Below are 19,046 nucleotides of genomic sequence, written 5' to 3'. Positions count from 1 at the left end.
ATCTTGTACTAAAACAATACTTTCTTTTTTAAAGATTTTATTTATTTATTTACGGGAGACACAGAGGCAGAGACATAGGCACAGGGAGAAGCAGGCTTCCTCTGGGGAGCCTGATGCAGGACTCGATCCCAGGACCCCGGGCTCACTCCCCTAACCCAAAGCAGACGTTCAACCGTTGAGCCACCCAGGCGTCCCTAAAACAATAGTTTCTTAAAGAAGTATGTATTTATTTATTATTATTCAAGTTGTATTCTCTACCTGTTTTAAACTGTTGCATTACACCAGCAATGTGACTTCCTTATGTGTTAACTCGGCTTCTGCTGGGCTGGCTTAGACCGTATTTCTTATGACTTCCAAGGGAAAATGTGATTCCTGACTAGAAACATAGTATAACATTTTCCCCAGAACCTCTGAAGTGGTTCTAATGCAGATGGTTCAGACAGAACACACTGTGACAGTTTTAAAGGACCAGTGATTCTAAACTTATCAGAGCACAAATACCATTTTTAAAAAGCCATTCCAATCAAAACTGAATAAGAATTTTAAATCACGACATAAAGTGGTTCCTCTAAAATGCTAATAGCTTAACTAACAGTAAAATAGATCTAGAACCTTCATCTACCCCTAATAAGCACAACCCCATCCATATCCCAAGAAGAGAAGATTCTGTAGGACACTACACTCCAAACTACAACACCCAGAATACCCTTCTCCATCTGAACTCAGGGTTTGATCGGACAGGCGGGAGGAATTGTGGGTATACAGAAAGAAGCGCCTCGACTCCATCTCCCACAATCCTCTGTCTTCACTTGAGTCTTTCCACCAAAGCCAATATTGGATACCCCCCCACCCCCGCAGGAAGAACAGCCTCCAGCAACCTCAAACTACATTTCCCATGAGGACAAGAGACGGGGCCTCCGGCTTCCCTGGTGACCAGTAACCAATAGGAGACGCTGAAGCAGCCGCGATGTGAGTGAGAGTCCAGCCCTGGCCCTGAGTGCCGGGCCTAAGCGAGCTACCGCAAGGCGGCGAGTTCAGAAGACAGTTGCGTGGCGTGGGGGCGCCACGAGGGAACTATGCTCTCAGAAGCTGTCACGCCGGCCCGATTTTCCGCGGCTGTATGAGTAGTTCTTCGGTAGCCGGGGAGCTGGAGGTCAGAGAGACAGAAAGCCCGAGTGGCTACGGCTGGGGACTGTGGGACCGAGGGGGCCTAGGGAGGAGGGTGCTTCCGGGCCGCTGTCTTCAGCGCTTAACTCCGCCCATCTCCGCCTCTGCCGGGGAGGGGGTGTCGGGACTGGGAGTCGGGGGTGGGCTTCTGAGATCTCCGCGACAGTTTCCTCGGGTTTAGAGCCTCGGGAGTGCTCCCTCTCTTCTTTTTCTCTACGTCCCCAGCTCTCCTTTTCTCCTCACAATGCCAACGTCTATCCCCACTCCAGCCCCGTGCCACCTTAGAGGTCTGAAGTTAGGGTTCTCGACCCGGGTCTTCCCTGGGCGACATCTGGACTCTCCTTACTACTTGGAAGAGTTGGGTGACCTCTTTCCTCTCTTCCCCTCAATTTACATTTCAGATTTGGGCACCTACCCGTCCCAAAGGAGGTAGGTGCCCACATTTCCCAACTTGGGAAATTGTGCCCAATTCCCACACTCCCCAATTTCCTCTGGGGGCGTGACTTTTTGTCAGATTTTCACTCTTAGCTACATTGTTGTGAGAGAAAGATCGTCGCCCTCTCTTTATTGGCCCTTCCAGCCACTCGCTTCTTCCCTGATCAGATTTTTGGAGTGGAAAGGTTTCTCTTCAGTTTCCAGACGGGTCAGGAGCAGTAGATAGAAGAAATCTCGTTTTTGAGAAAATGTGGTTAAGGTTCAGTGCAGTGTTCTGGTGAGAGTCAAAGGCAAGTTAGACCTCTTTTAAAAACCGAGTGCTTTCGGGGTTTCCAACATGGACTGATACAGCACTAATGTTGACAAAGATTTAGGGGGCACACCGACTGTGGAATAAAGTAGACTGTACGAACCAGACTGTATTAACTATTATTACAAAAGCGTGTGAAAAGTTTGTAATACTGATGGGGTAGGAGGTTGACCTATGTATGGAAGGTCAAGTGAGGCTAACCCTGGAAGTGCTGTAGGCTTGACATTGTTGTCTGTCTTCCAGACCAATCCTGGTAGGCATTGTGGAGAAGGTGAATTTTAATTTTGGCTCCAAAGGAGTAAAGAAGATTTGAAATGGGCAAAAAGAAGGGAGAAAATTCCTCCTGGTACTGGGATTGGTATCTGAGAAGGGTAGATAGAGGAGGGAGCACTTTTGTGAAGGGTGGGTTTGCCTGACTGGAATAAAAGGTGTCATCAAGGAGAGATTGGGAAAGAAATAGTGTTGAAAAGCTTGGGGATAATTACAGGATACTTTAAAGCATCCAAATAGTTTGGATATTATTCTGTATCAAATAAAACTAAAGACCAAAAATTTAAGATTGGGTGATTTTTTTTTTTTTTTATCTTAGGGGAACCTGATTTGAGATCATTTGTTGGAGAACACAAAGAAGTGTGGTGGTATGTTCCAGGTGTGAGTTTAATTTAAACCCATTAATAACTTTGTCTTATAGACTGTTTTGTTAGTGGCTATTCTTAGCTACACTCTATAGTTGTCATTTTAAAGCCTGGTGCTGTAAATTTATTAACAAATGCATTTGCTGTCCTTATGCATCATATCTGATTTATAGTCATTTCATTGGACAACAATAATGACTATTTATTGAGCCCATTTAATGTTCCAGGCACTATCATAAGCACTTTGTTGCTTTAAGAGTCTTATGAAGTAGGTGCTATTTTCCCCAGTTTCCTAGAAGAGAAAGCTAAAAGGCAGAGCACTTTAACAACTTGCCCAAAGTCACATAGATTGTAAGGAGTTGAGTTGGGGTTTGGATGTATAGATTTCTGGCTTGAAAGCCCACGCTCTCCACCATGGTTTGTTAGTCCCACTGTTCACTTTTGTTCTTGACTTTCCATTTGGGGTAAGGAAAGATTATTGTGAAGGATAGTTGATCATCCTGGCAAAAACCCAAATGGTTTACTTTTAGTTTCTGTGTCAGTTATGTATATGCTGTAAAGTAGCTACCAAAACTGAATTTGCTTAACTTTTATTGCAGCCACAGCTAATTATGTCTGCCAAAACATATAGTCAGTATGGCTATTTCTGAATAAGATGATTCTATTTTTTAAAGATTTTATTTATTTATTCATGAGAAACACACAGAGAGAGGCAGAGACAGAGGCAGAGGGAGGAGAAGCAGGCTCCATGCAGAAAGCCTGATGTGGGACTTGATCCCGGGACTCCAGGATCATGCCCTGAGCCAAAGGCAGACACTCAACCACTGAGCCACCCAGGTATCCCCAGATGATTCTTTATTTTTAAGAAAAAAAACATGTCTTACATGTAAGCTATTTGGACTTAGATGGTACTTTAGTTTTTATTTTATTGTAGCTTTTCTATTAAGTGACCTCCTAGGTCATTAGGTCTCCTCTAAGACCTTTGCTTATGTGGACTGTTCGGGATGCAACAGAGTATGAGATATGAGCTATCCCTGGTTCTTGCTGGGGAGATAATATGCCCACAATTGTGAAATAATGTATAGTATAACAGAGACAGGTACAGAGTGCTATTGGAAGGATAAAGAAAGTAGTGTCTAGCTGTAAGGAAGAATCAGGTAGAAGGCTTCTGTAAGGAGGTGACAGGTGATGAAGGATAATAAGTTTGCCAGGCAGAAAACAGTATAGGGGAGGCATTCCAGATTAGAAAGAGCAGTCTGTGAAAGACATGTGGCTATAGAAGAGCAAAGCATGTCCATTTAATATTTAGGAATTCAGCATGGTTAGGGTACAGATTGGGGGAAAGGAAAGTTTGTAATGGTAGAAGAGTCTGGAAAAATAGGCTGGGGCTTATTTGTAAAGTACCTTAAATGCAGTGTTAAGAAATTTGGATGTCCTCAGGGTACCTGGGTGGCTTAGTTGGATAAGGGTCCAAGTCTTGATCTTAGCTCAGATCTTGATCTCAGGGTCCTGAGTTCAAGCCCTACCTTGGGCTCCATGCTGTGTGCGGAGCCTACTTAAAAAATTGTAATAATAAAGATTTTTTAAAAAGAAAGAAATTTGGATGTGCTACCATTGTTATTCAAACTGTAGGGTGTCTGCCAGTGGTGGTTATGTTGTACTCCCACAAACATTTTAAGTTTTAGTAATTATATATTTTAATGTGTCTCATAAAGGATAAAATTGAACTATGTCCCGTGAACTATCTAAGGTTATGCAGGAAATGGCTTAGTAAAAATATAAAGTGAACAAGTTTTATGTTTTAAAGATAAATATTAAGTAAATAATAGTATATGTGGTGTATGAATATGATAATACTCAAATGACTGAAATTTGGGAAATACTGATTGTAGGCAATAAAAAAATAAAATATTTTAGAAGAGGAGTACCATGATTAGGTTTTTATTTTGGGATGCACTGGAGGAGGGGGCATGACGAGTTGGGAAGCTAGAGATGAAGAGGACCAAAGGGAGCTGCATATGAGAGGAGGGAACAGATATAAGAAACATTTAGGAGGTAGAATTAGTAGGACTTAGTAGATATGACTATTATTCTATCATCAGAATTATTTTTAAAAGTCTGTATGTCACTTGCCTGTTATCCTTTATATTCTAAGAAGTGCATATTGCTGCCCAAATCAGGCCATGGACATACATGCATTAAGGTAACAGTAGCAGCTGTTTTCACGAATGGGTTTGGATTACACATGGGCGTTTTCACTGCCTTACTGAGTGTCCTTGACAGCAGTGGCACAAATATTCAAGGCACTGGTCAGGAATATGAGTATGATCTGTGACCCTTAGTCATCTGAGGAACTCCTTCAAGACTCAGGGTGAGTCTTATGGAATTCTATTATTTAAAATATAATATCAAATAATTTTGGTATTTGAATATCAACACCTCTTTGAAGCCTTTCCTGCAACTCTCCCCCCCTCCACAAACACATGCAGGCATACATGAAACAATGTTAGGCTCCTGGCTTCAGCAGAACCCTGCACTTACCTCTGTCCTAGGCTGTACCATGCGATAGTGTGTCTGTCTGTGGATGCATCTGTCTCTGCCCTAGGCTGTGAACTCCTTGAGGGCAGGGGCCAGGTGTTATTTATCTCCACAACCATAGTATCCAGAACAGCACTCGGCATGTGGTAGATACCAAATACTAATAAATGGTTATTGGATAAACAAATGGATAAACGTATTCATATGAATATAACTCAGAACTCTGGTACCATAGTGCCAAATGTTACAAAAAGATTAGCTGTTTGCTACATTAGCTGCTTTTGCTGAATAAAGCAGTAAATTAAAGCGACCCAAATGTCTTTCACTAGAGGTTTCCTTCTTTTTCATTTTCCTCCACTCTTCTGTGGTCACCTTACCTTTTTCCTTCTCACCAGTTACCCATCCAGCCACCTGTCCTTTAGGCCTGCCCATTGCTTTGCTCCTCTTGACAGAGTTCACATTGCTCCTATCTGATACCCTGCCAAGGATCCATCCCTCCTCTCCACCTACCAAATCCAGTTGACTCCCTCCTTGAACTCTCAAATGGGTCTCCCAGTCATAGATGCTGCTAGTGGGACTGTAATTTGATATAGCCCTTCTGGAGAGAAATTATCAGTATATCAAAAATCTTAAAGTTCATAGCTTTCAGTGTACCACTTCTAGGGCTCTAAGCTGAGGAAGTAAATGTGATATTTCCAAAATTTTAGCGCTCAAGATGTCTATCCCAGGGGGAAAAAAAGAAAAACAGCATTTTAAATGTCCCCAATACTAGAGATTTGGATTTAATCAATTATGGTCCATCTATAAACTAGATTACTGTATTAAGTAGCCATGTAAGTTGATGTTACTAAAAAATATTTAGTGATGTTGAACATTGTTTATAATATATTTAGAAAAAATTCAGGTTATGAAGCCAACAAATTCCAGTTTAAATACACATGCATACACATGCATGTGATCATACACACACCCTTATGCATACATACATTGAAAATTATCATTAAATACACAAAATTCAATAGTGGTTTGCTGTAAATGGTAAGGTAACATGAGTTCTATTTTTAACCTTTTGCATATTTTTATTTTCTAATCATCTATAATAGTATATTTGTTACTTTTTAAAAGTTATTAAAAATGTTTTTCCCATGTCTACCCCTATTATCATTGCCTTAGTTTGGGGCACAATGCCGCCCCCAAACACCCTGAAAAACACACACACACACACACACACACACATACACACATACAACTTCTAGCCTATTTTACTACTGTCTCCAACCTGCTTCCCTTCTGATCCATTCTCTAACAGTGCCGAGAATGATTTTTCTAAATTGCAAATCTGAAGCCATCCAGCTCTATATAAAATAGTCCAAAGGCTGTCCATTGTCCTCAAGACAGAATCTAAACTTCTTAGACTGGTTTATGAAACTTTTAAAAATCATCTCCCTGCTTTTCTCCCCAATGTCACATTTTCCTCCTATGATTTACTTTTTCTTGGTGTCTTAGGCCAGAGCCTGGCATATAATAGATGTTTAGTTAATGCTAGCCAAATGTTGATGTGGACTCTATGGGTTAACATAATTATTTAATATATTAATATTAATTAATTATATGTTATATAATATATATTAATATAATTGTATGCCATGATTTAATTTCATCCTCCATAAAAATATTCACTACATCCAATAGTTATCCCTATGTTACAGAAGAGGAAAATTAATTTAAATACATAAAAGTGGGGAGAAAAATCATCACAAAGAACATTTTTAAAGGAAACAATTTAAACCTCCTGCTATAACACAGCTCTTTTCTTCATTTTCCTGCAGCCCCTGCCAATCTTAGTCAGTATGCACACAGACTTTGTTCATTCCCTTGGGCAACTTATATGTGACCACAGCATAATGAGAACAGTCCAGACTGACATGATCTCACCATGTCACAGTTCATATTGTGCTAATGTACAGAAATCTTTTCCTTTGTGTACATAACACTTCATGCAGAAGAGACAGAAGAGCTCCAATTGCTCTGTTTTTCTTTCTGTTTTGAAATTCTATGTCTTTGGAGATGGGGATGTCAGCAGAGAGCTACAGAAAACTGATAGAATTGAATGTACAAGAAACAATGTGTCTCGTGGGAGCCAATGTCATTGGTTAATTTATTTTTTTAAATGTCATGTAGATGTATTTTCCAGCAATCTCTCCCCAGGGAAGACCTTGGTTGAATTCAACTGTTAATCCTATTTACAGAATGCAGCCCATGCATGCACTATATTCCTGCATTGTTAAGTGATCTTAGACATATGTAGTGGATTACCATAACGACATACAATCGGGTGAATATGGGATATCTGATTTTCTTTACAAAATGTATCAGTGTTCATATTGTCATTCAGGATCCTGCAGCGTGGTCTTTCCTTCATTTGCCTTACAAATAATTCCCATTGTGTAAAAATGGATGCTTTTAAAGGACAGAAGTCCTAAGCATGAATTGTCTGAATAAAATGATATTACTTTGTAAGGAATTGTCACTTTTAAATACTCCAAGAAAAAGAATCTATAATTCTCTTGTTCCATGATCAAATAAGTCGAATACAGAAATTTCAGATAGAGTTTCAATTCATTTGATGAATTATTGTGGGCTTATTATGTGCAAAGCACTCTGTTAGACACTGCACTAGATACTTATAAATACCCTCTTAAGGCCTTCCAAGCAGAGAGGCAGAGACAGAGATTGATCTAGTGTACACACAAGAATGAGTGTGTGAGAGCAAATGACAGAGAAGATTTTAACAAGCAGGCCCATCATATAAATGAAAATCTACCCAGCTGAAAGTTAGGCTATGTGCCAGTGGGGACTTTTTTTCTTTTTCTTTCCTCTATGGGATATATAGGCAAACATGAACTACCAGATAGCTGATAAGCAAATGATCTATTTCTCTGTTTACAAACAGTTTGTGAGAAGGAACGGTGACTCTGTGTACATCCAGTGCTGCACAAGCCTGCTAGTGATGTGAGAGTTATGACTATGTCAGCTTTTCCAGGGTTTCTCTCTGCTGCAGAGATTTGGCAGACACCTCAGACAAATTTTATGTCTCTTAAATCTTCCTCAAGCTAGGCTTGGCTCATAGATTTATATATACAAAAAAAAGCGAAACGTTTACCAGTTTGACATTTTTGAAGATCAAAACAGACTCGGTTTTTTTTTTTAATTCAGCATACACCTCTGTTGAGTCTACAGAAGGGGGCTAATTGCTTTTGCTATTTGTTTAAAACATCTGAAATGTTTACTTTTCAGAAGTGGCAATGGATCATATATCTAAAGATTTATATTCTGGGCCTCAGTGTTGCTTCCCCTTTTTCTTGCCTACAAGCATCAAGTTTTGCTAAAGTCTTCATTTGCTTTTTTTGCCTTTACTGATACACAGTATAAACCAATGCAGGACGGGTGTTGGTGTGAAATACATTGGCAATCTAGGAGAAAAAAGGTTATTTTTATTAACTGCCCTGCCCCCCCCTTTTGACTCTCAGTTTTTCAGTGGTCACTTCCCCACAAAATGTTGTTCCTTGGAGTAATAATGACAGGTGGAAATAGGAACTGGAGAACTTTCAGTGACTACCTGTTAACAAGTCTGGTCCAAATGTATCTGTAGGCAGAGTACAAATGAAAGTTTGGCTCTAATTCAGAAGAATCAAAGCACTGTGTGGGGAATGTTATATAAACAACTTTTTCTTCATTCAGTGCTGAGCTGTAAAAGGTAACATTGGGGAAATCCCCGGTAAGGGCCCTTCTGGTCCGTCCAGCTGCTCTTCTTTTCAGCCAGCAACAACTGCCAGTAAGAGCTTCCTAGGGTAGAAATGTCCCACATTAAGACCCCATAATATGTCCTCGTACCATCTCTCCTTCAGTCAAGTCCTCAAACATACTCCACGAGGATTACTTTGGTCACATAGTATTCTAATTTTTACCTTTCAAGAGATGCATATTTTGAATTCAAGGAGCACTTGATATTCAAACTCATTTATTCAATAGATATTTGAACACATATACAGGACCAGACTTTATGGTAAGCACTAGGAATAGTGATTAATTAGAAGTAGTCCCTGCCTGCCCCTAAGGAACTCATAGTTAAGTAGGGGGAGATGGACACTCAAACCAATAATTACATTACAGTGGGAAACGTATATTCAGAGAAGGAGGTATATAAGGTGCCCTGGAAACATGATGGAGGGCATAACTGCTAGAGGTGGGTAACAGACCAGAGTCTAACTATGCTGAATCACAATGGATGAGTGAGCATTGCCTAGAATCTAGGTGGAAGAACGTAATGGGCAAGGATTCCAGGCAGAGGGACCACCAACACATGCAAAGTAATTGCATGTGTCTGAATGGATAGTTTAGAAAAAGCTAAGATATTGTGTGTGAACCACTGGGAGTTGGGTGGGGGACCAGATACGAATCTGGAAAGGTTATCTTGTAGTCAGTTGGTGAAGGAAGTCCACTTGCTAAGGAGCTAGGCAGACATGTGCCAGAACAGAGTTTTAAATGTGGGAGTAACATGATTGGATTGCAGGATGGACTTTATGGGGGTCAAAAACTAGAAACAGAAAAAGTCCACCTTTTAGTTTGGCAGTCTTTGAGAGGTCTGATCCTAATCACTTGCTGCTGCTATTCAGCCCGGTGTCCTCTCCACTAGGTTTTCTTTTAATATACAAAAATCACTGTGAATAATTGTTTCCTTCTACACATAGGACATACCTTCCTGTACTCCTTCACATTTTGCTTAGCTGAATATTCATTTTTCCAACTCAGATCAATGATCTCAGTAGTAATTGGGGCTTGATTACCATGAAGGAAATCAGAGATTCAAAGCTTAGCAACTTGGTTTAAAAAACTGTATAAGGCTTATTTATTGCTTACTGAGTCAGCAGGGCTGAGCTGAGTGCTGGGCAGCTCCCCTTGGGGCTGGGGGAGGGAAAGAGGCTGGAAAGATGACAAAAAGTGGCTGTTTAAAAAAATGGGCAGCATCCAGAATGTTGAAAAGCCCTAAAGGCCACATCCAGTTATCGAAATAGATAGAAGGGCCAGAAGTATATGAATATAAAATAAATACATGTAGAAGGTACCTGTGCTCCAACAGGTTATACTATCTAGCCCGTCAGTTTTAGAACACGTTCTTTCCCGAACTCAGATACTGTAAATGGCTTCCCATTATCCTTACGATGAAGTCCTAACTCCTTAGCATGGCCTTGGGTACTTTCTGCAGTCTGGCTCCAACCTACCTTTCTGAGCTTCATTCTCTCTTACAGAATTCTCTCTTACAGAATTTCTCTGCTCCAGCCAGTTACCCTTTAAGACACTGCTTTGGCTTCCCCCACCTACACTGTGAACCCTCTCAGGGTGGGGACTGTGTTTTTTTTTGTCTTTGAATACTCCATGGTGCTGCCTACTATAGTGTCTTGCATATAGAAGGCACCCAAGGTTTATCTACAGGTTGATTATTGCCCCTCCCCCATTCTTTCCAATTTCTCTACTACTACCAACCCCGTATCTTCTCTACTAAAATGGTAACTGAGACACTATGTAAAAGGGGTTAGCGTTCAACCAATTATCTTTTAACCTTCTATTTTGAAATTATTTTAAATGTAGAAGATTTTCACGGATCATATGGGACTGTCATGCCATTCACTCAGATTCAGCAATTTTTAGCATTTTGTCCTATTTGATTTATGCTTTTTAAATCTTTTTTAAAAAAGATTTATTTATTTAGTTGGAGAGAGAGAAGGGTAGAGGGGCAAAGGGAGAGAGAGAGAATTCAAGCAGACTCCCTGCTGAGCACGAAGTCTAACACCCGGCTCAATCCCAGGACCCTGAGATCATGACCTGAGCCAAGATCAAGAGTCAGCCCCTCACCCAACTGAGCCACTCAAGCGCCCCTATGCTTCTTTATATAAATATGATAATATTTTGTTCTGAAATATTTGAAGTTGAAAAAGCAATACCTCTTACCCCACTCCTTTATCTTCAAACTTTTGTGGGAAAAAATTTAAATATACAGAGACCGTTAAAGAATTTTACAGTAAATACCCCTATAATCCATCACTTAGATTCTATAATTAGCACTTTATACTATTTGCTTTATCAGCTATCCACCCATGTATATTTTTCTTTTTTTAAATTTTTATTTATTTATGATAGTCACACACAGAGAGAGAGAGAGAGGCAGAGACACAGGCAGAGGGAGAAGCAGGCTCCATGCACCGGGAGCCTGACGTGAGACTCGATCCCGGGTCTCCAGGATCGCGCCCTGGGCCAAAGGCAGGCGCCAAACCGCTGTGCCACCCAGGGATCCCCCCATGTATATTTTTCTAAATTCTTTAGTATGTATGGATGAACAAACAACTTTGTGCTCTGAAATCAACCATATCATCTTGTTATATCTGCATTTACTATATTGCCAAAACTCCAGTCTACCTGTGTGTCTTTGATCTATTTGGCCATAGAACACATTTCTCTTCAACTAACTTTTGGATGTCCCTCCACTTTACCTAGTATAGTGCCAGACACACATCCCATAAATACCACTTGATGCTGATAAACAGAGACAGAGCTAGAGCCACGGAAAGAATCACAATAAAACTAGAAAAAACTGGGATGCTTGGGTGGTTCAGTGGTTGAGCGTCTGCCTTCAGCTAGGGGCATGATCCCGGGGTCCTGGGATTGAGTCCTGCATCAGGCTCCTTGGCAGGAGCCTGCGTCTCCCTCTGCCTATGTCTTTGCCTCTCTCTCTGTCTCTTGTGAATAAATAAATAAAATCTTAAAAAAAACTAGAAAAAACTGAGGGAGAAGGGGAGTAAATGAGAAGTGGGCCACGAGTGAATGGGTGAGAGAGAAGCTAGAATTTGAAGAATTGGGGGAAGAAAAGGGCCTTAGCCCACCTAGTAGTTCCAGCAGTACTTCTGCTACTTTCCAACTCTCTCTTTAGAAGGACAGGTTCCAGGAAACGAGGGACAATTGCTGTTCAGCAGACCGCATGACAAGTCTCCTTGCTATTACTTAGGCACCTCCAATTAGTATATTCATGTGGCCTCATTAATATGCTAATCTGTAGGATGCGGCATAGTTTTGGAGGGTTTGGGTGGGCCACTGAAAACTTCTTTCATGCTAAGTCTGTTCTACAGGCCAAGGAGCACTTGCATTCAATGAATCCTGGTTTTCTTTTTCTTTATAACTTTTCCTTTCTTGCTCTGTTACTTATGAGTACAAGGATAGCTCTAATTTGCATTTATTGAACAATTTTGTGCCAAGCACTGTGCTAGCTGCTATCACATCATTAATGCTTCCTAACAACCCAATCAAATAGATACAACTTCTTTTCCCATTTGTCAGATAAGAAAACTTGAGACTCAGCATGGTTAAGTACCTTGTCCATAAGCCCAAATTCAAGCAACTGAGGTTTGTCTTACTCCAGACCTCAGTGGTCTTAACCACATTGTCTGATGAAATTTTTAAAAATTGTCAACCCAGTTACATGCAAGTAAGTTTAGTTTCACTGTATTGACTCAGCACATGATTTATTCACTAAGCAACTCCAATTGAATCACTGAATTCAGAAGGAATTCAGTCATTCAGACTTTAGTCGTTAGAATGTTAGTATAGTAGTAGATTCAGATTGCTTGAGTTCAGACCCCAATTTTATCACTTAGCAGTTGAGTGAGTGTAAGTAAGTCACTTAATATCACTAAGCCTCAGTTTCCTTACCTATAAAATGAAGATAATAATGTTTAGCATATAGCTGTGTTGCGAGGTCTAATTTAAATAATGTGAAGTATCATGCCTTGACTGTCATGCAATAGGTGCTCAGCATATTCTAGATCGCGTTCTTTCTTTCCTTTTTCCCTTTTGGGGCCATACCACTGACCTGTAGCTTTCATCTGAAGAAAACAAACTGCCTCTAGAATGTTTTTTGAAGAGAAAAATTATGAGAGGAATATTAGGGTGACTCTTCCCAAGGCTAAGCAAGCACAGTTGCTTAACTCGTCTATGAGCATATTTCAAAATAAGCTAGAAACAGAAACCATGAGGAGAGTTGGATTGGTCCACCTCCCTCCCTCCTGGAAATTAGGGCCAACTTGTGACATTGTTTTCTATTTTGTTACTAGAGTAAATTTCACAATTGGTATAAACTATTAGACCTGAGGTATTGGTAAACACAGCCCCAGCCATTCCAAAGCAAGCAAGCCGAGATTGAAAGAGTGTAAGTGACTTGACCAAGGTCAAACAGTGGGAAAATCAGGAGAACCTAGTTCTCCCCATTTCTTTTTTTAAGATTTTATTTATTCATGAGAGACACATAGAGAGAGAGGCAGAGACATAGGCAGAGGGAGAAGCAGGCCCCCTGTGAGAAGCCTGATGTGGGACTCAAACCCAAGACTCCAGGATCATGCCCTGAGCCGAAGGTAGATGCTCAACTGCTGAGCCACCCAGGCGGCCCTCCCAATTTCTTATCCAGTGTTAATTATGGTTCCTTTGTGGGTTCTTAGGCAGGTGAAACCAAATCTTGGTGTGCTGTTCGCAGGAATTTGAACTGATTGGACTCTCAGGGTTTGTTACAAGTTTGATTGATTCGGGGATGCCTGGGTGGCTCAGTGGTTGAGCATCTGCCTTCAGCTCAGGGTGCCATCCCGGGATCTGGATGAGTCCCACATTGGGCTCCCCGCAGGGAGCCTGCTTCTCCCTCTGCCTGTGTCTTTGCCTCTCTTTCTCTCTCTTTCTCTCTCTGTGAGTGTGTGTGTCTCTCATGAATAAATAAATAAAATCTTAAAAAAAAGTTTGATTGATTCAGAAAACATGAAGTGTTTTTTCTGTTTCAAGTCAAGTTGTTTCTTTCAAAGTCTTAGCATTTCTGTTTTGTTTGGGGTTTAGCAAATTAACATTGTTTCTTCTCATTTTAGGTTCATAGTTGGATTCAAGTTTTTGGTTCTTTGAAATCTTCCACTGGGATTTTTGTTTTTGATAAAAATACTCAGAATCTAAGGTGGTTAACAATGGGAATTCATTTGAAAAGGCCAGTCAGGCTTGGTGATGGCTGCTGAGAAGCAGCTCCAGTGGTTTAGGGAACAATTAGTGTTTATATTCTGGAGCTTGAAATCAAGATAATGAAAACATTGCAATGGTTATTGGTATATATGTTTGTGTGTTTGTTTTTATCAGGATGCTCTGACGCTTTCATTTCCATTCTTGCTAATCTGGGTTGAAATATGCTGTCAGTCATGTTCTTGATATGATCCTCATCTTTTGATTGTGGGAAAGAAGTGAACAAAATATTATCTTTTTGTACTTTTCCCTTTACTTTGAATGGCCCTACTGAGGAACTTAGGGAATATGAATTTCAAGCTTAAATGTATGGAAGAGTTCAGTTGCAATGCCCGAAGGCAGAACAGCGTGACTCTGAAATACAGTCTTTGTTCCTTTCTTACCAGTGTGGTTTTAAAAATCTCAGGCAAGCCTCCTTTGCCAAACCTGAAATTGGGCTGACACTTTTGTTAGTGGCCAGCTATGCCAAAGGTAGGGCTATGGCGGGGTGGGGGTGGGGGGTTGCAGTGATGAGAACTCTGGAGAACTGTATCCCACCTGCCTGACTTTCCACATGCCAAATGAAAGTGAGTTCTGGTGCAAGGGCTGTCAGTGCTTTTTCAAGCTGTTGACTATTTACCTAAGCATTTGGAAGGCTAGGATAGCAGCTGTGGTGGTAAAAAGCTATTCCCAATACTTCAAAAGGCAAGTACTTTCTAGGAGGTGAGGTTTTGGGTGATTCCAGCTGATGTGTTTCTGCTTAGAGAAAAAAAGCTCTCATTTCAGATTCATTTGCTCTCCTTACCTCCTCTCTCTTGCCCCCCTTCTTTTCTCCTCCCCTCCCAGCCCTGTCCTCTCCTTCCCTCTTTTAATGATTTTTACTCCCTCTTAGCTACCAGTCACCAAACTCTTTGTGATTCATCTTATCCATTTTTCCCATTGACTTAACATAGATTTTGGATACATATTTTACTGGCATTTTCAGTATTGGCAATGACATTCAAAGGGACAATTAGAGAAAGTTTTCTTTCTTCTCTTAGATAGTGGGCTCGGCACTTGTTTGAGGACACAGATGGCATTAGAAGGGGCCAAGGGGAGCTGACATCTGATATTTCTGCTATAGCTCCCACTTTTTTTGGCTGCTTCAGATTTGGCCCATGTGGACAGACACACACTTGGGTAACCACCATACAGATGGAAATCAGGACATGTGGGATTTGGCTGAACCAAAGGTCCCCAAACATTGCCTGGATCATTTAGTGCCCCAGGTGTGGCCACCCCAGGACTTCATGTGCTAAAATTGTGTCCCAGCTTAAGCCAGCTGGTCACTGTATATATAGTATCAAGGCAGTTTGGAGCCTCATAAAACATGACTTTGGATTTTTACCTTGTGGATTTAGACTTAGCTAATCAACCTGAATTCTTCCACACATACTAGGCAGTGAGGATATACCAAATTAATAGAAAGATTTAACAGAAGTTGATGTTCATGTCCTGTAGCTTGCATTCTAGATGGGACATAATACTAGACCATATGAAAACAAATGAACTGACTTTCCAGAAAGGAAAGAAGGAAGGGCTTCAGTTTCTTTAATAAACTTTGATGTATTATGTATCAGATTTAAAATTTTTTCCTTTAAAACAATTTCCCTTCTGTGGCATTTTAAGAGCAAACAGTGCTTCCTTCCAACTTTAAAATTGGAAGAATTGAGAATTCTTTTCACAAAATTATATTGGCTCTTTCTTTTTATTTTTCTTATGTGATAGAGGTGCTTGACTTCAGCCATTTAGGCAGGATTTGTTTCAGAGTATAACAATAATAATTCCATACAATTTTATAGCCTTTTACAATTTAAAAAGGGATTTTCACATCTGTTACCTCATTAGCTCTTCATAGCAATCCCCTGAAGCAGTCAGGATAGGTACTACTGTATCCAATTTGTAAACAAGGAAACTTAAGCTCAGAGAAATTAAGTGACTTGTCTAAGGTAACACAGCTAGAAAGTTATAGAACTGGAACTTGAATCCAGGTTTCCTGATACCCAGCTCCAGTATTCCTTCAATTGTGTCCTGTTTTGTTTCTAAGCGACTGTTTCCTTTTTGTTTCTTACTCATGACTAATCTTCAAATTGGTCTAAATAATGGGCTTCAGTTTAGCAGATGAGTAAAACTGAAGCATTAATAGGCAAAGTGCCTTCTTAAGGTCATCTGTGGAGAGAGTCTTGCATATAGCTCTTAGCTTTTCATCTTGACTTTAACTGAACTATTTTTTGGTATATGTAGATTGTTTTCCAGTTTTAAATATATGCACAATAGTTGTGTGATCTAGTGATTATAGCTGTGAAAGCTGCACCTGGGGAATGGGACTAGGGATGAAAAGTTGGCTTAAAATAATTAGCTTCTTGCCTTTTTGTTAAGAGATGTCATGTTTGATATAATTTAATTTCTTCATACTTCCTTTGCTTCCAGCCTTTTAAATATAATTCTTTGGGGGAAATTAGCAAATATTCATTTTGAATGTTGATTTCTCAGGAACAAGAGTAGCTAGAGGAAAGAGAAAGCAGAGGGGTGACTTTTCATCTCTATAAGAGTGGGGAAATATTATTTCGTTTGGAGCTGTGAGCTAAGATTTCTTCTAAGGCATGCAAATTGTAAAGTTCTGATTTGTCAACTGCATGCTGTTTCTTTAGGCACTGATGTATGAAATCCCGAACGAATTCTCCAATGAACATACTGCTAATTGCTTCTCCACCTGCTCTCCAACCTCCTCCTCCCCACCCCCTCCACTCCCAATTCAGCCTATAAGTGTCCGTCATTGGAGATGGATGGTGACACATGCAGTAATAGCAATTCATAAAAGCCAGTTCCAGCCCTTGTCTTCAAGGCTCCTGGATTTTCCACTGCCTGCTTTTGTGTAAGTGAAGTGGATGGAAGTGCTACTGGCATCAGAATCCACCTCCCTATGCTCCGTTGCTAGAGCTCAGTTGCTCGGCTGGAGCTGAGCTAAACAGAAGCATCAGATCTAAGCTGAATTGTAACTGTTTTTTTTTCCTCAATGGGGGGGTGGGTTAGGGGTAGTGTGTAGTGGGGTTTGGGGTTTTTTGGCTTTTCTTTTTGTGGAAAGAGGAGGGTAAGGGGAGAATAACTCACGGTAGGATACAACGTGAAACAGTTCCCTGAAGAGTGTCACGATGTTCCTGGTACAATATACAGGTATAGTATGTTTTATTTTATCTGAAATTTCCCTTTTGTTTCAAAGTGCATTCCTCTCTTATTTTGCCTCCAGTTTAACTGTACTGAAGGACAAATAAGGTTCTAATGAGCTAAACAAAACAGCTGCACGAAACATGCCTGCCCCTTGCTATAATGTTTATAGCAGATTGCTATGTAAAATCTGGGGTTTCTGTTAAATTGATAGTCCTGATCCCTTAATCGTGCTTGCTTCTCTTGCTGTATTCTTGTGTTGAATTTCTCAAGTCTTATGTCTGCAACTGGTAATGCAATATAGCCTAGAGTGTTTGCACAGAAGACACAGTGCTTTGGAAGCAAAAAGCAATTTTTAAACACTTAGTGTGTTGTATTTCTCTTGAGTTTATTAACTCTCATATTTGTCAATTGGTTGTCTAGATTTGGGATATAGTTAAGAGAAGGGAAACTTCAAATAGGAAGCATTCCAGAACACATTTATTTTGGTAAATTTATTTTTATTTCATTATTTAACCAGATTGATGAACATTATATATTATTGTTGTTTGTTCTCCTGGTAGAAAAAAAAGTGCTGGAAACAGCAAGGCTAAAAATGCCAGCAGCAAATCATTTTGTATTGTAAAATATCATTGGACCAGAAGTGTTCCTTAAGTATTCTCTTAAGCTTTTAGAAACATATTGATCTATAATAATGAAGAACTTGACTGATCAGACATTGGTGAATGTTGTTTAAAAGGCTTCTTATACAGCAGTTAGACAGATAAGATCTTTCCAGACAAAAAAAACCTTGAGAAAGTTTCAATTTCCTGCTGAACAGAACATAAGCTTAGTTCCTACAACTATATGTTTTGATAAGTTTAAATATTATTTATTGTTAAGGACTCTCACTTCCATTCATGCTTTATTGTCCTTAAAATACTGTGCTCCTGTACTTAAGAGCTAAAAGATCATGTTCTGTTTTGATGCGTGGTTTGACAGTTGATTTCGCTCCTCATTAATTGGACAGCATGCAGATGATGTGGAGAAGTGAGTGAGTGACAGTATTTCAAGGTTACGCTGAAGAGCATACAGTGAACCTTAGTGCCTGGACCAACAGCTGCTGAATTGAATTGTCTGCAATTAAAGCAACAGCAGGTTTGTGTAGTCTCCCTGCAGCCCATTTATTTGAATTTATAGCTTCAGTTTCTTCTTTGGTTAGCGGTTGGTTTGTTTCACTAAGTGGTGAAGAGTTGTGCTTGTTGGATGTTTTCTCCATACCCCGATGCATGCTTGACTCCAGAAGAGCTGTCTCTGTACATTTTTAATGTGAGAAGTTCTTATTTTTTCTCTTTGGACTAAAAAGAGAGAGTGTCTTGTTTACTACAGAAGCAAATAGATATATTTTCATGGAAAATATTGCTTGGTTCAATAAATAGAGGTTTCTCATAGACCTGTATTACTGGTTTAAATTTCTGGCAGTGAAAAATATTGGACTTTTTTATGCTACTGGATTACTATATCTGAGAAAAACTCCATGCTAATAAAAGTATATATGTTAAAAAGATAGTGATATTATCTCCTTGCCATCTCTCAATTCTAGGGAGACCTAATGAATGATGTCAAACCCAACTAGGTGCCTTTTATAACTGAATTTTATTTGCATGCTAATTATGAATACGTGTTTAATTTCCTCATGGTTT

At 39.9% G+C, this 19,046-nt stretch overlaps 1 protein-coding gene across 10 annotated transcripts in view; it reads left to right on the top strand.

Moving 5' to 3' along the window:
- The first annotated feature begins 979 nt into the window (after positions 1-979).
- The window catches only part of ENOX2 (ecto-NOX disulfide-thiol exchanger 2), a 279,607-nt gene continuing 261,540 nt past the window's right edge, over positions 980-19,046 (top strand). For 3 of the 10 annotated variants that reach the window (XR_008666143.1, XM_055338229.1, XM_055338228.1), the window contains exon 1: positions 17,319-17,373. Coding sequence is in view for 3 of the 10 variants with exons in the window: in XM_055338229.1 (XP_055194204.1) it covers positions 17,352-17,373 (22 nt within the window). In the remaining 7 variants the exon portion in view is untranslated. Of the gene's footprint in view, positions 1,154-2,501; positions 2,564-17,317; positions 17,374-18,345; positions 18,502-19,046 lie in introns of those variants that run through there. The other 7 variants (XM_055338232.1, XM_055338233.1, XM_055338236.1 and 4 more) reach the window with 7 other exon arrangements.

Source organism: Nyctereutes procyonoides, unplaced genomic scaffold, assembly GCF_905146905.1.
Source record: "Nyctereutes procyonoides isolate TBG_1078 unplaced genomic scaffold, NYPRO_anot_genome, whole genome shotgun sequence".
Lineage (NCBI taxonomy): Eukaryota > Metazoa > Chordata > Mammalia > Carnivora > Canidae > Nyctereutes > Nyctereutes procyonoides.
This window is presented reverse-complemented; position numbering and strand designations above follow the sequence as displayed.